At 44.4% G+C, this 17,465-nt stretch overlaps 1 protein-coding gene across 3 annotated transcripts in view; it reads right to left on the bottom strand.

Annotated features, from left to right (window-relative positions):
- PTPRT (protein tyrosine phosphatase receptor type T) overlaps window positions 1–17,465 on the bottom strand; it is an 800,956-nt gene that overhangs the window by 695,339 nt on the left and 88,152 nt on the right. For all 3 annotated transcript variants that reach the window (XM_042930943.1, XM_042930944.1, XM_042930945.1), the window contains exon 4: window positions 9,563–9,678. In XM_042930943.1, coding sequence (XP_042786877.1) covers window positions 9,563–9,678 — 116 coding nt within the window. The remainder of the gene's footprint in view (window positions 1–9,562; window positions 9,679–17,465) is intronic.

Raw genomic sequence — 17,465 nt, 5'->3', positions numbered from 1 at the left:
TGAGGCCCAGTATTTCCAGCTGAAAATTATTCTAATTGTTCCAGAAATCTCCTGGCTAGGGAATATTTAAGTGAAATTCTCACAATTCACTTGTAATGAATATTCTTTTCACTTCTAGTCATACTGCTTCAATGGCATGACATTTGGAAACTCACTAAAATCTGACTCATTGATTCTCTTAAGAACATATTTGTACCTCTCTGGCAGTCTCTAAACAATAGCTTTTGATTTTTTTATTAAAAGTTAGAAGAAATAGAAGTGGACATAAATCATTTGTGATTAGCTATGCTGAAGCCCTCCCATGGGCCCGATGCACGCATGGCTGACTGCTCATTTGGGGTGAATCTCTGGGTCCAGAGTTCCTGGAGAGTCAGGAGCGTCCTGGCATAAGCCCCATAGGGAGTGTTGAGCCCTGAGCAAAGAGGATGGGCAGGTGGTGAAGGGCTAGCCCACGTGCCTCCTCCCTGGGTGCCTCTATCTCCCTTTGACTATTTCGAGTTCCCCTCTCAGAACTCTGATCAAAGGCCACTTCTTAGATACTCATGATCCCCCCGACTCCCTACCCAGCAGACCCACTCTTCCCCAACAGCCTGGCCACATTTACACCGAAATATTTAACTCTGTGTTAGTTGCTTCATGTGTGTGTCTGTCAGATGGTTAAGTTCTACGAAGCAGGTCCTGCTCGCTCCCGGCTCCTCCTTCAGCTCCCACGTGCTAGGGCCGGGATGAGCAGAGACCAAATCCTCAAGTGCATAAACTGAGGACAGGCTGAGGGAAGACACTGAGGAAAGGGTATTAGGAAGTGAACAAGACAGAGTTAGTGCATGAAGGGAGATTTCCAGGTCCAAGTTAGCTACAATCCTCAGAGATGCGTTGCACAGGATGATGGAGGAGGGGTCGGTGCACTGGGTGCAGAGGAATTTGAGAGCATGCAACCTTCTGTAGATCCAAAGCCCAGCTAGAATTTCATCCCAAGTTGCCCTAAAGGAGCTATTTTTTGATCTAGGGCACCTGCAGGTGAAAAGAAAAGCATGGGATGACCATGCCATGACTGCGAATACACTAAAAAACACTGAATTCTAGACTTGCTAGTATTCTTTATGGTTTATAAATTAGATCTTAATAAAGCTAACAATAAAAAGTGGCACAGACCCACTGTATGTAAACCCGAGCCGGACCCACCCCCATGTCATTCTCACTGGACTTGGCAGGGGTTGGGGGAGACTGTGGGGCAAACATGAAGGTCATGCTGTGTGATGTGGTGCGGTGACTAATAAAGTCCTTGATCTCTGACCCATGAGTCTCACATCTTCTGCCAGCATCTATGAAGCTGTGTAGGCTAACTCGTTAGCCTGCAATTAAGGTAAACTCTCAGACCCTTCGTGGTTGTCAGCAAATGATTTCATGGAACCAAGAGGGAACTTGAAGGGGGGGCAGTCAGCATCATCAAACACTGAAAGAAAAGTTGAAGGCATCATCACCATCATCATCACCACGACTGGCTTCATCAACAAGAAAAGCACTGGTGACTTTCACAAGGGCCACTTCTGGGAAGAAGTGGGAGTTGAAGAAAGCCACACTACAAGTGTAGACATCATACTGAGGAAACAGAGCGAAGGGGAGAAGAATGAACAGGAACAATTTGAAAAACAAAAAACAAAAAAACCAAGGGTATGACTTAAGGGTTTGACTTACATTTTGATTTTTTTTTTGTAATTTTGAGAACCACAGACCTATTTAAGTATCTAGTACAGTACCAATTAGAGGTGTGTAAATACGTGCTACATAAATGAATCTTTTTTTAATAGGAAGCCACCTGTATGGAAAGAAAGGCTGGTATGGTGACATAAGTGTCGGGTCTACAAGGTGACCAGGAAAAGATGCTCAAGACCAAAGATCGTGACACAGACTGACAATCCCATCCTGCCTCCACGGCTCACGACCTACGGGACTTCACTGACCCCCTTCAAAGACAGCCTCCTCATCTACAAAACGGGGCTAAAAGAAGCAACTCCCTGAAAGCCTGGCTATGAGAATTAAGTCCATCATACGTGTAACCAACTGTGCTACACATGTCAGCTGTTGTGTTATCATTCACTTTCCATCATTGTCTAGTTGTTGTGTGGCCACTAGGTCTTCAACAGCAGTTCCACATGGAACGGACACCTGATGCAGGTGTGGGCAGGACGTGGAGGAGCTGGGTCCAGCACACTCACAGCCCTGGGCCAGCAGCAGCCCTTCAGGGAGCAGGGGAACAAGTTTACTGGAAAAATCAGCTGCAGAAAGGACTGACATGTCTGCTTATCTCATCAGCCCTGGCGTGCCTGCTGTCGAGCTGATGAGCTCACAGGGCAAGAGCCTTTTCCTGCCAGATTAGGGTCTGCTCCCGGTCCAGTGCCTGTGATGTGCCTAAATACACATGCTGCCCCTACGGAGATCTCTTCCAAACGTTTGGACTCACGGCCTCATTTCTGGGACTTGTCAAATGTTATTTGTTGTACAAACCCATGGGGAAGCAAATCCTTTGTGGAGAGGCCTGGAAACAAGCCCTGTGGTGGGGCTGACAGGGCCTGCTGTGGAGCCCCGAGAAGTTCACACACGGAGTCCCGTAGAGCACAGCGTTCCATAAAGACCAGCTGACACACACGGGGTATTTCCAACCTCCTCTTGGATAAAGGATATCTAGTGGTGATGAGCGTGTGGGGGGAAGCTGAGGCTAAGTTTACCCTTGGGGGAAGATGCACTGCTGCTTCTAAACTCTGCTATGCCTACCCTTTTTTCTGTTTGTATTAGTTACCTATATTCATTTCAAAGTATTTGGAGGAAACAGAAAAGATGGAAATACAAAGCATACATAATCTACCATCACAATCAATTACTGAATGTCCTGATAACTTGCCTTATAGTGTTAATATGTGCATATTTACATAGGTATGTAGATGTGTGCATAAATATGCATTCATACATGTTTACTTTTTGATAAAAATATACCAAGCATATTGTTTTATAACTTGCTCCTTTCACTTAAATACATACAGTGGAAATGGCATTAAATGTACTTCTATAATCTGTTATTTAATGACCCCATTCCAGCATTTACCTAATCAGTCCCTTTTGCTGGACATTCAGGTTTTTCTCAGGTTTCTTCCTTTTGAACATACTCGCGAATACATCAATTTTTTTCTGCCTCTGGTTATTTTCTTAGGTAAATTCCCAAAAGTAAAATTACTTCTTGGACGAGTATGTTCATTTAAGATTTTAGCTATCTATTGCCCAATTCGTTTCCAGAAAAGATGTACCCAGGCACATTTTCAATGCACCGATAGTCTGTCAGCACACTTCCACCTAGCTGTACCCTGAACACTGTTCTTTATTTCTTTTAACATTTATTTTGAGAGGCAGTGAGCACATGCGCAAACGGGAGGAGCAGAGAGAGGGAGAGAGATTATCCCAAGCAAGTTCCGCACTGTCAGCACAGAGCCTGACATGGAGCTCGATCCCACAAACCATGAGATCATGATCTGAACCAAACTCAAGAGTTGGATGCTTAATGGATGGAGCCACCCAGGCGTCCCAATTGTTCTGTTTTTTTAAAGGGCTCCCCGAACTGTAGGCTGCTTTGGTTACTAGACATTCCACGCAGAATGCAAACCATCTACTTGTTTAAAAAATGCTTAAAAATTCTAAGTTTGGATTCCTCAGGCCAATGTACCACCTAAGAAATTAGCAAGTTATAAATGAGGCCCCTTCCACCAGAGGCCATGCCATTATATTCTTCTCCTCAAGGAGAAATCTGTCCCAAACAAGATGAGTTTGTTTGTAACTTTGATCGGCCTTTATCAGCCTTTTCCCTGAGGGACTCATTGTTCTAGGCTGGGGATACACGCTTCGCATAGGTCCTGTCCATTGATTCTTAGGTAGAGCTTGCAATGTAATTCCATGAAAGCCCGCACCAAAAGCATTATATGCTTCCAAAGAGCATATAAAGTTTCTAGGGGAGAGTAAAACAGGGGTATGGGCTGGTCTTCCTTTTTAACTGATTAATTTATGATCAGAAAGCACTTAAGGATAAGCAAGCTAGAGAGCCCCACTGGACAGAAAGGAAGGCAAGCATTCTCTGCTACACAGATGATAGGGATTTATCTCACACTAGGAGTCCACTGACCACTCCCCAAACATTGCCAGAGAGAGGGGGCACCGACATACTATTCCGGAAACAAAGTCACTGGCTTTATTTCCCAGACCGAAAACTGGTGGATAAAAATGTTTCCATCTTTGGTGGCTTAGTGATTCCTCAGCATATCTTGGAAGCTACAGAAGGAAACAGCATTGTTGAAAGGCAGACTGTTGGCCACAACATGCCTGTTTCTCTTGCTTCGGAGATTCTCAGGCTGAGTCACAACAGCCTTGATATGTGGAACAGAACTCCGGCCAGTCTGCAGGCTGCTACTCCTCTAGGCGCTGGAAGAGATCCAAAGCAGCCAAATCATGAGAAATTCACTACTGCCTTAGCCTGTCTTAGATCAGGACACAGTGGCATCCTGAGTGACAGGTGTTATGACAGGGGCCTCATATTTTGTACAAAGACATTAACTTACTTCCAGCTACACTGCTGAATACAAGCCTGGACTTAACCAGCCAAGTAGACATTTGCCGGCGAGCAGAGGATAAACCATCTACCTCCCAATATTTCCTGAAATATAGATGAGGGAGACAGTATTTCTAGTGGTTTCCTTAAAGGAATAGCTACTGAATCTATTCACTCACCACCTATATTTAAAGTATCCCAGGATGGAGATGGATTTAGCAGAGAATTGGGGACCTTTGTCATATTGCACTGCCCACGCCCACCCCTCCCTCTTCGACCACCTCCCCAAACTACTCTTGTACAGAGCACCATTATAGGAAACAAGCCTGAGAAAGTCACTTGTGTGCCCTCAATAAGGCTGTGGTGGAGAACGGTGTTCCTTATATCACACATTGTTTTCTTTATGAGGACTCCTGGGAACAATTCCTATCCGGCTTCTGTGTGAACAAGTTAGAATTTTCCCGAGAAATTGGTTTGTGTTTATCTTGTGGACACCGTGAACTGTATGTCTGACAAGTTATTCCGTTGGCGGCTGTGGTACCGGGGCCTCCAATTGTGACCCACCGGTAAGCCACAGATGTGGAGAAACGCAGTTTTAACATTATGACCAGCTCCAAGGTCTTCTTTTCCTATCTTGTGTCACCTCACTTTTAATTTATGATATCTTGTCATGCTTTATGTCCCACTGTAAGCCACCTGAAAAACATTCTGTGACTTAAGATTTGGTTTACACTGAAAAGCAGGTATATGAGGTGTGGAAGAGCTCCACACCATATGTTTCTATTTTCTTCAAAACTTCTATTACATTCTAACACCCTTCCACTGACAAACCCAAGATTTAGGACGTGCAACTCAGAAATGTAGCAATTATGATCATAAAATAATTGGAAAAGCTAAATAAAGGTGCTGAGAATACTGTGATTGTTCCTTATCAGTCTCCTGACCCAACTGGGGCAATGCCATTGAAATGACAAAGCTTCTTGAGAGCCTGATGCACCTTAATACAAATTACAATTGAAAGAGTAAATAGCACTAAATACTTAAGTGACACATGGAAGTTTATAAGGATTCTTGGGGTCTGCAGGCAGCCCAAGGAAACAGGAGGTTCAGGCACCACTGTTATTTTCATTCTACTGCACTAAGGAACAAGAAAGAACTGTTAGCTCCTAGAGGTGCAATTTCACCCAGGGGTTTTCCAAACTGTGGGATATAGGTTCAAATCCAAGAAGAGAAGCAATGCTATCAAATCCCATCAAAGTGTGCAGAGATGATTCCGAATGGGCTAGGGACCAACATTCACGCTAAGTCAGCCTGAAAACATGATGGAGATCTTTCAATAAATGAAGGTGGAGGTAACTGGAGTTAGTTTCTTCTAAACAACATCCCTGTTTCCTTGGAGCTTGAGCTGTGCTCTCCAGTAACACTTTCTGCAATGTTGCAAATGTTCTGTCTCTGCTCGCCCAACATGGTGGCCACCAGATGCATGTGGCTACTGTGCACTTGAAATGTGACTAGTTTGACTGGACTTCTAAGTTCTGAATTGTATTTATTTTGATTAATTTAAATGTAAATAGCTGTTTTAAGTTTAACAGGGTTCTAGCATACAAGATCAATATACGAAAGTCAATTGTATTTCTATACACTAGCAGTGAAAAGTCAGAAATTAAGATCTTTTTAGACCAAAAAGGATAAGTCTGACCAAAAAAAAATGTGTAAGACCTATACACTGAAAATTGCAAGACCTTGCTGAGTGAAATCACTATAGATCTTCAATAAATGAAGAAATATACCATGTTCATACTCACAAAAGTCATTATTGCTAAGATGTCAGTTCTCTCCAAAAGTGATTTATAGACTCAATGCAATCAATCCCCATCATAATCTCAACAGGCTTTTTTTGTAGAAGTTGACAAAGTGATTCTAAAAGTCCTATGGTAATGCAAAAGACCTGGAATAGCCAGAATCACTCTGAAAATGAAACACAACCGGAGGACTAACAATACCTGGTTTCAAAACGCATTATAAAGCTTATAGTAACCAAGTCAGTGGGACAGTGGTATAGACAAAGAGATCAGTGGAACAGAAGAGCCCAGGAAGAGCCCCACACATATGTGGATGAAAGCAGTACAGCAAAGAATGTTCTTTTCAACTAATGATGCCACAACAACTGAGGTATCCAAATGCGCGCGCGCGCGTACACACACACACAAACTTTGATGCATACCTCACACCATATGCAAAATTAAACTGGATCACAGACTTAAATGTAAAAGCTAAAACTATAAAATTTCTAGAAGAAAACAAAAAAAAATCATTGTGACCTGGGGTTAGGCAAAGATATTTCATAGAAATGATGCCAGAAAAGATCCAAAAAAGAAAAAAAATGATAAATTTGATTTCATCTGAACTTATTTTTTTTAATGTTTTTTAAACATTTATTCTTTTTGACAGAGACAGAGCACAAGCAGGGGAGGGAGAGACAGAGAGGAAGACACAGAATCTGAAGAAGGCTCCAGGCTCTGAGATGTCAGCACAGAGCTCAACACGGGGCTCGAACCCACGAACCGTGAGAGCATGACCTGAGGCCAAAGTCAGACACTCAACCGACTGAGCCACCCAGGCACCCCTGATTTCATCTGAATTTAAAAACTATTCCTCCAATGCTACTGTTAAGACAATAGAAAGACAAGCCACACATAGAAAACATTTGCAAACCATGTATCTGACAAAGAATTTGTATTCTGAATATAGAAAGAACTACCAAAATGCAATAATAAGCAAACAAACCAATAATAAATGAGCACAATACTTAAACGGGCACTGCACCAAAGAAGACATACAAATGGAAGCAAATGGGCACATGAAGAGATGTTCAACATTCTTCGTCATGAGGGAAAGGAAAACTAGAATCACAGTGAAGTAACACTACACACTTATTCAAATGGCTAAAACCAGAAAGACTGATCATACCAAGTGGTGGTAAGGATATTGGTAAGCAACTATAGCTCCCATACACTGCTGATCGGAGTGAAAAATGGCACAACCATGTAAGAAAAGAGCTAAGCAGTTCTTTAGGAAGTTACACATCCACCATATGACCCAGCCATTCCACTTCTACCCAAGAGAAATGGAAGCATATGCCCCTAAGTCCATTCAAGTCACGAATGTTCACAGCAACTTATTTTTAAATAACCAGTATTTGAACAACCCACATATCATCAGCAGATGAATATATAAAGCAACTATGGTATCCTCACACAATGGAATTTTACTCCACAAAGAAAAGTTTTTAAATAAACTATATACATACACAATATCAGAGATGAATCTCAAAATAATTATGTTGAGCGAAAAAAGAGTACATACTGTGTGATTCCGTTTACAGAAAATTCTAGAACATGTAAATTAATATACACTTGACCCTTCAACAATGTGGGTTAGTAGCATTGAACCCCTACACATACAAAAATCCATGTATGACTTTTGTCTCCTCCAAAACTAAACTTCTAATAGCCTATGTTGACCAGAAACTTCACTGATAAAATAGCCAATAAACACATGTTCTGTATGCTATATTATAGACTGCATTCCTACAATAAAGGAAACTAGAGAAAAGAAAATCATAAGGAGGTGAAAATACATTTACAATACTATACTGTATTTATCGGAAAAAAATCCATGTATAATTGAACCCACCCAGTTCAAACCCATATAGTTTCAGAATCAACTGTTTAGTGACAGAACGTGGATCAGTGATTGCCTGGAGACAGATAAGAGTGAAGAAGGCAGAAAGCAGGGATTACAAATGGGAACGAGGAAACTTTGAGCATGATGGCCATGTCTAGTACCTTGATTGTGATCAAAGTTCCACATATATACACACATGTGAAAATGTATTAAATTACACACTTTAAATTCTGTATCTCCATTATACCTCAATGAATCTGTTTAAAATAAAAAATAAAACAAGGGCACCGGGGTGCCTCAGTCAGTTGAGCATCCTACTTCAGCTCAGGTAATGATCCCATGGTTTGTGAGCTCGAGCCCTGTGTGGGGCTCTGCACTGATAGCATGGAGCCTGCTTCGAATCCTCTGCCCCTGTCTCTCTGTTCCTCCCCTGCTGGCACGTGGTCTCTCAAAAATAAACATTTAAAAACAAATAAATAGAAAATAAAAAACAAAACCAAAATCTGTTCAACAGCCGCATGTGCCTGGTGGCTACTCACTGAACAGTAGTTTGACTCTCTGTGCTGCCTTAGCCCTTGGTATTTCTACATCAGCATCCGTGGGAGTATCTCTGATGCTGTAACAATCTGTGTCTAATTCTAGGTCCCATCCTTTCCCCTACCTCCACTAAAACAGATTCTCTTTTATCTTGCTTTGAAAGTAAGGCTAACGAGCAGACCTACGAGTGGGACAGATTCAAACTCAGAACAAATTTCCAGCAGACGTTCCTGATGGACTCATTCAGCCAAAGAAGAGATGGCTTTGCTCATTTAGTGAAATATTCTGGTAAAGGGTGATTTTGTAAGACTTCACCAGAAGGCTGTGGAGGAACAAATAGGAATCTGGTGGACCACTGAGTAGCAGCTAGGTTCCCTCCACCCAAGATTTTAGGATTCCACATACCCAGAATCTAAAGTACTGAGTTTGTCTTAGCCCTGTGTCTCTGGGCTTAATGGACAAAGTCTGTTAGAGGCCAGCTTAGAAAGGTCATAGTTGCAAATTCTAGTTCTGTCACTTTTATGTTTGTGGTATCGCCTTCTCCTTCTGTAAAATGGGTATCCTGGTGCCCACAAAACAGAATTAGAGTTAAGATCTAACAAGATCATGGATGCAGAGTATCATCTAAGGAGCAGAGGTAAATAAAAAATATCCCCTCCTCTCACCCACCAAGCCCTTCATCACAGCACACACTTTCTTCCCTTACCAAGGGATGGGCAGGTGTACACAGGGGGCCACTCCCATTCTTACCTGGAGCCAAAGTTTGTCATGCTGAGACCACTTCCCACCAGCGATGCACTGAAACGTGGCATTCTGCCCCACATTCACCTCGACATTCTGGAGCCGCAGAAAGTGAGGTGCTTTTCCTAGGAGAGAAACCAAACAGCATATGAGGACTCAATTCAACAGCCTGCGCCACTTCCCCATCCATGGATGGCCATGCAAGATGAGCGCTCAGCAGGGTGGAACCTGCACCTAGAAAGTGGCCTGGTGCAATAAGGAGATAGTGCTGTTTGATCACTTACTATGAGTCAGCTACTGTTTGTTCTAAGAGTTTTACAGGATCACCTCGCTTAAACCTCACCAATACCCTGAGATGAGTAGTATCTCATTTCATAGATCAGAAAATTAAGGCTCTGAGGGGTTATAGTTTGGCACAGAGAGCCAGAAAGTGAGGGAGCTAAGACATGAATCCAGGTCTCTGAGAGCTTCAAAATCCTTAATATTAGCTTCTGGGCAATACTGGCATGTTTGGAAGAAGAAAATGGAGGCGGGCACATGGAGAGGATTCAGCATAGATAATTCCTCCCTGTAGCCTGAGTGAGCAAAATGAAGAAAGCTTAAGCAAAGCACTTTGAGCCTGAGACCCAGGTGCCTGGCCTCGGTGATGGCATTGATGATGCACATCACAGGGAGGGCAGAGCAAAGGAGGGACACAGGTGGAGGAGAAAAACAGTAGTCATCATTCACGACTGCTAAGCGGTCGGTGCTGTGTGTCATGTGCACACATAGTAACTCACTGAACTGAAAGCAGTTGGTGGGGGATCATCTTCGTCTTATAGTGAGTGAACTGAGGCACCAAGAACTCGAGAAACAAGCAGAGTCTACACTCTTAACTCTGAGCTAGAGTGTCTCCTAAGGATGGGAGGGAGGTGGGTCATTTACTCTGGGGACTCGGCATAACAGGAAAAGGGACTTTCAAATGAAACTCACAGGGTCTGTGAGCAATCAATTCCAGAATTAAGCAGTTTTATGTTGTGCTAATGGATTCATCTCTTTCCTTGTTTGAGGAGTCAGGTTCTTGCCTATTTGAACTCTCCAAAGATGAGTGGGCTGATAACCAATGTCTAGAAGTATAATTTCGTCACTGAGGCACAAAGGTGCCAAGGATCCCATTGGGGGGCCTGGGTGGCTCCGTTGGTCAAGTGTCCGACTCTTGGTTTTGGCTCAGGTCGTGATCTCACAGTTCATGGGATTGAGCCCCATGTCGGGCTCTGTGCTGCGTGGAGCCCGCTTGATATTCTCTCTCTCCCTCAAAACAAACTTTTTAAAAAAGTGCCAAGGACCCCCTAACACATCAACCAAATCAGTGATGAACTGGACATCAACTACCCCACAATGGGACCAAATGAACAGTTGTTAAGAGGATCAAGAAGGTTCAACAAGGGCCTTTGGCCATCTTTTCAGAGAGAGTCAAATACCCAGAGAGACAAATAATAACAATCATGTCACTTATCTAAAGCTCCTATAATGGCAGGCACTGTGATAAATGCTTTACGTGTTTCATCTAATTTAACTTTGTAACATTCCTATAAAGTAGACATTATTATTTCCCTCTCAGAGGCAGAAATCAAAGCCCAACAAGTTTAATTTGCCCAAAGCTACGTAGCGTTAATAAGAGACAGAAACAGAATTAAGTCCAAATTTTGGCCCCAAAGTCAACATTTAACTAGCGTGATGTCCAGCTTCCTGGGCAATGAGAAGTCCACAGTGTCACCCGGACCCCAGAGACCAGAGGCAGGGCTTGCAGGCCAGGCTGTGCTGATTCTCCAGGTTCCTCTCACTGCTCCCGAATATCTTATCACAAGTGATTCCCACCCCCCTTCCTTGCCATTTGTCCCCACAGCCTTCATGCTACACACTACCTGCTCCACCAACCTGTGTCACCAGGTATAGAGCTCAGCAAAACCAAAAGCCCTCGGCATGAAGAGGCAGACTTGCTGTGTGAAAACACACACCTTCTGCTCGGGCTTCTAAACAAATGACAACAGCTCAGAGACCCCCTCAGGCCACCCTCAGGACCCCACTGCTAAAGCGGTGTCAAAAATTGAAGGCCCAGGAAGACCTGTCTTTGTGGGCTTCTCAGAATTGAAGATTCCTGCATCTAGTCAACCTGACAAATGTCATGCTGCTTTGATTGTCTGAAATTGTTTCCTTTTTGCTTTCCTGTATAATTTTGTCAAGTTATTTTTGGAACTATCAGTTCAAGTCGATTCTTCAAGTGGGACTGAGAGTAAACCTGGTAAGCCCATTTATGCCACAGGTTTAAAGGGAAAGGAACATCCACTCTGCGCAGGGAGGGAGAAGAGCCTTGACTCCAATGTTGGAAGGCTCTGTGCTGGGTTTTACAAAGGGATGTCTCTCCATGCCCTTGGGGACATTGGGAAAATGGTTTAACGTCTGGGACTTCTGCAATCAGAAATGGATCTTCTCTGGATCAATGTCCCCTGCTTGCTTCTGACTCCCAGCTTCTCGGCAGAAGACCTTTTGTCTGGATTTCTTCGTCTTCAATCCCTCTTCCTGCTTCCCTTCTAGGTTTAATGGTAGAGAGTTCAGAGGCTTAATAGCCCCTAGTGTTAATATTCTGGTGAAACACTGACGGTTTATGGCAGATGTTGAACCCATGCACCTACAGGAGCCACTTACATAAATGAATGAAGTAGCTCAGTCATAAAACCAAACAAAAACAAAACACCACCTCCTTGCCCCATCATTCACTTCCCCACTTTTGACAGAGACTTGAGTAAAGATTTCTCGCTACGTAAGAACAACAACGTTAGACACACAATAATAATGGGTATCTGACACCAGCCTCAGCACTAAGGAGGCAATAAGGAGTGGAGGGGACTAAGGAAAATGGATAAAGCTCCACGACCCCTTAAAAGGAGGCAGCTGTTACTTAAATCCAGCAGATGAAGGCCATTCCAGAGTACTTGGCTGACAACAGCCAAGTGTCCAGTTTGTCAACCCAAGTAAGAAATCCAGGTGTTATGTGACCTCTCTCATTCTAAAATCTTGACTGAATTTTGGGGGCACCTGGGTGGCTCAATCAGTTAAGCATCTGACCCTTGATTTCAGCTCAGGTCATGATCTCACAGTTGTGAGATCAATCCCCATGGCAAGGCAACCCACACTCAGCATGGAGCCTGCTTGAGATATTCTCTCTCTCTCTGTCTCTCTCTCTCCCCTTCTCCCTAGCTTGTGCTCTCTCTAAAACATATATATATATGTGTGTATATATATATATATATATACACACATATATATATACATACATACATATACACACACACACACATATATACACACACACACATATATGCTCTAATATATATATAATGTAATATATTAGATATTCATATATATGTATATTCATACACACACACACACACACACACACACACACATATATGAATTCCATTCAAACACCCTGCAGACCTAACAAAACACATCTGCAGGCCTGCTCCTCTGGGTGTGGTCTCTGTTATAAGGCTCCAGCTAAGTCATCCAGAATCATTCCCACTGGCCGGTTCTGCCTTTGTCTGGCCCCATGAATGCAGGCAGCATGCTGCAGATCACATGACTGCTAGTCACCAATCAAGGTTCCTGACACAGGAGCTTATGGAGAACACCCTCCTCCCTTCTTAGCGCTCTCTCTACATGCCCTTACTCTGGTGTCTGCTCTCTGAGCCCGGGGCCTCATCCCCACCTCACAACAAAAGTCTCTCTCTAGGGATCCTCCTCATGTTGGGGACCTGTTCAGTCCACTTCTCTGAGCTCCTGGCCTCTCTGACCCCTCTTCTCCACCTCCTCTCTCCCCTGACCACAGTCCACTTCTGAGGCCTATGCTCTCTCAACTGTTATCCCCCCCCACCATCTACAGCTCTGAGAAAGAATTTATCCTGCCAGCTTCAACTTACCAAACACATTTGTCCTTGGGGCCCAGGTCGGCCTCCAGCTTGTGGTTTTAAACACTCCACCCTCACTCCCCACTGAGACGCAGCAACCCCAAAGTGGGATCCTGCTGAATGGGGTTAACAGAAAACTAGCTATGCATTTGGGGCAAAATGCCTTGATGCTGGTGACATTTAAACTCCTGCAGATGTCAGTGCAACATCCAAAGACATATTATTGTGCCCCTTCTCTCGCTCTTTAAGCCTGACGGTCCTCAGTAGGAAGCCACGCAATTGAGGAGAAAGAGCAGTACACACATTAGAAATGTGGTACAGACACTCCACGGGCTCAGTGACATGGCCCCAGAAGGTTGTGATGAGAAGGAAAAAAAAGTCTAAAAAATTCCAGAAGTCAACTTGGGAGCAAGAAACTTAGAAACCCGGTGGAAAACTGTGCTGATATTTATTATATGTGGTTGCCAGTGCGGTGGCCACCCTGCTAAGGGCTAACGCTGAGAAATGACAGCAGAGAGGGACTATGGCTAAAACACTTTTATAATAACACAAAAATGTTAAATGGGCTATAAAATATAGACGAGAGGTTCCAGTTTGTAAGAGAAAATAATTTCCTTTGAGTATTACGCCTCTGTGTCGGTCACTGTTTTGGAAGCGGCGAGGCAATCATTCAAAGTCATAACTTCAGCTCAGATCGATCGAGACTACAATTGCAAATCAGGCACTAACCCCTTGGAACTTTTGGAGTATTTCGTGGAATCGCCTATTGATAAGCACTGACCTGATGTTAATAGAAAAAATGTTTTGGAGGACAGAAGTGGAGAATGACAAGGCCTGGGGAGAATGTATATTTCTCCATATAGTTAAAATTTTAACAACCGTAAGCAAAGTCATAAATGCATTAATATGAAAGCTTCAGAGGGAAAGAAGCACTGTCAACCCAAAGGACAGTTCAGAAGCCTCTAGCAGTCTGCGTGACTCATGATCCCATGAGCAGCCCCCAAGGACGCGTGCATGGTGGGAACGCTGGAAGGCATCACTCAGGCTCCACCTTTGATAGACCTACCCCAGCCTAGCCTGCACCAGCCAGTTGCGTAAGCTGGAAATCCAGGAGTGCACCGTTTCTGATGCCTCTGCCTCCCGAACTAATCTATCAAATGGGACCAGCTGACTCTACCTCCTAAATGTATCTCTGATCCGTCCACCTCTCTCCCTGTTTCTTCACAGCACTGGTGACCATCTGTTATGGGGTAAATTGTGTCTCCTCCGCCTCCCAAATTCTTTCTTTATTTATTTATTTTGAGAGAGAGAACGAATGAGAGAACACGCACATGAGCCGGAGAGGGGCAGAGAAACAGGGAGAGAGAGAATCCCAAGTAAGGTCTGCACTAACAGCACAGACAATGGGGCTTGAACTCATAAAGCATGAGATGATGACCCGAGCTGAAATCAGAAGCCAGATGCTCAACTGACTGAGCCACCCAGGCGCCCCTCCTCCCTCAAATTCTATGTTGAAGCCCTACTGCTCAACACCTCAGACTGTGACCGTATTTGGAGATGGGGCTTCTAGGGCAGACCTTAATCTAATCTATCCGGTGTCCTGATAAGCAGAGAAAATCTGGACACACTGAGATGTATCACCAGCATGTGTGCACAAAGGAAAGCCCATATGAGAACACAGCTAGCAAAGGAGAGAGGCCTCAGGAGTAACCAACCCCGCCATCTCCATCTCAGAACCGCGGGCAAATAAATTTCTGCTTTTTAAGCCCCCCTAGACTGTGGGGTTTTGTATGGGAGCCCTAGCAAACTAATTTACACTCTGTTGTAGATCACATAATTGCCGATTTCATTTCCAGTGTTTTCAGTCCCAGTGGAAGGGCAGAGAATGAATGAGGGCAGAGAGTTACTCCCATCCACCCAGCGCAGTGCCTGTCCTGGAGTATACACTCAGGAAGCATATGCTGCATGATGAATGGACATCTCTCCACCAGCCTGGTCCGGGCCATTACCACGTCTTCCGTGATTCCAGAACTTTCCCCCTGATAGGTCTCCTCACTTCTCTACTCCCCTTCAACTTGTTCTCCACAGAGCAGCCAAAGTGATCTTGTAACACTTAGATCAAATCAATCCCTAGGATAAATCCCTCCACTGGCTCCTTTTTTGCTCTTAGATTAAAACCTAACCTCATCAGGACTCTCAGGGGCTTGAGTGGTCAGGCCTCAGCCTCCCTCCCACTTTCATCCACACCTACGCTCCCTACACTCTCGGTGTTCTGCCAGCACCTGCAGATTCCCAGTGCAGGACATGTGCACTTACTGCTTCCAATGCCTGGCATGCCCCCCACTCCCTAGATCACTACACAGGGGACTCCCGTCTCAGCTCAGACCACATGTGCATAGACACCTCCCCTGCCCCTTAGACTCTAAGGACTCCCCCCTCATGCCAGCCACTCACATTTATTATATTCCCAGCACTATCACTATCTGAAATTATATTCATTACTATTTAAGATTACTTATTTAGTAGCTTTCCTCCCTATGCAAGTCTGCTAAGTTAACACCACGGAGACAAGGATCTAACCAGCTTGATCATTTAAGTATCCCCTGTGTCCAGCACAAACTCCTGACACATAGCTAATGCACAAATAATTTACTTACTGAAAGGAAGTATAAATAAAAAGCTGGAGTAGACGTAGACTGAGCAGAGAACTTAACCAGGGGCCTTTGCGAGGTACCGTTCACCTCCACACAACTCAGGAGCTATGGATAGACCCCTGAGGACTATATGCACTGCCAGTATTTGTACATATAATTAAGTGGAATTTTTCCAATTCCAGACACTATTGCAGTGTCCTCACATTTTGACTTCTGGGAAGTTTAAGCTTAAGGTGCCTAAGCATCAAGGCTGAATTCCGTGTTGCACTCACATTACAAAGGAACACAGCCAGAGTCACGTCTTTCTGAGTTATATCCCATGGCCCATTTGCTGGGTAACTGGCTCTCAGCAATTCCGTAACAACGCAATCCACATTCCTCAGCAGGAGGAATACGAGGCTGTCAGGAGAATCCTAAATTCAGGAGCATCCCCAAGGAGGGGGAGAATTCCAAAGGGGGGGGCATGAGACTTTAGGGTGGGGAGCATCAAACACCCTCCAGACAACCCTCTCCCATAGAGATTTCTCAGAGAGAAGGGAGCATTTGGCTTTCATAGCAGACCATGGACAGCGCTTGGAATCAAGGGGCAGAGCTAAGACTGGAACAAGGGACAGGTATCAGGTGGGGTGACAGCAGAGGGGAAAACTCCAGCTCGAGTGGAGAGATCTGGGATCCCTTATGAGAAAGCCAGACTGGATTCTCCTGGGAAGAGCCAAAGAAAGACAGAGTGCAAACATCAAGCGCTGAGTAAGAAGCAGGGGTGTGGCAGGCTGCAGCAGAGGTGAGGGTCCCCGACGATGATGGGATGTGCACAGGGCTTGGGGAAACTAACCTGGTCTCACAGAGAGACTACCTCAAAACTGGGAGAGCTGTGCAGAGCTGGGTGTGTGGCATTAAGGAGACCGCAGGGAGGGCAGGCATCTCCTGACACAGCTGTCCAGTCTGAGGTCAAAGATCATTCTTTAATGGGCAGCTGATTCCCAGAAGGCCAGGGAGGGGAAGGCTTAATCCAGGTGAGGGGATTAACCGAGTATCTACTATATAAACACTGCGTGGCTGGGGGGACTTCTTCATGTGAGGTCTGGGTCAGCAGGCATGACTGAAATCCCAAAGACCCAGGAAGTAACTCAAAGGATAGGAAGTTTAGACCAGAGCAATGAATAACCCAGTAGGATCTCAGCACTGAGAGGCTGGCTGATTTAGGGGAAGAGGGGCTCTCTTGCACAGACACAAAATACAATTATCCCAAAGACTGTCTTGCCAAAACCCTTTGGAACTTGTCCCAAATTCTTCCAAAGAAGGTACTCTAAG

Source organism: Panthera leo, chromosome A3 (assembly GCF_018350215.1).
Source record: "Panthera leo isolate Ple1 chromosome A3, P.leo_Ple1_pat1.1, whole genome shotgun sequence".
In the NCBI taxonomy this organism is placed as follows: domain Eukaryota; kingdom Metazoa; phylum Chordata; class Mammalia; order Carnivora; family Felidae; genus Panthera; species Panthera leo.
The sequence above is the reverse complement of the archived record's forward strand: the minus strand, read 5'-3'. Positions and strand labels throughout refer to the sequence as shown.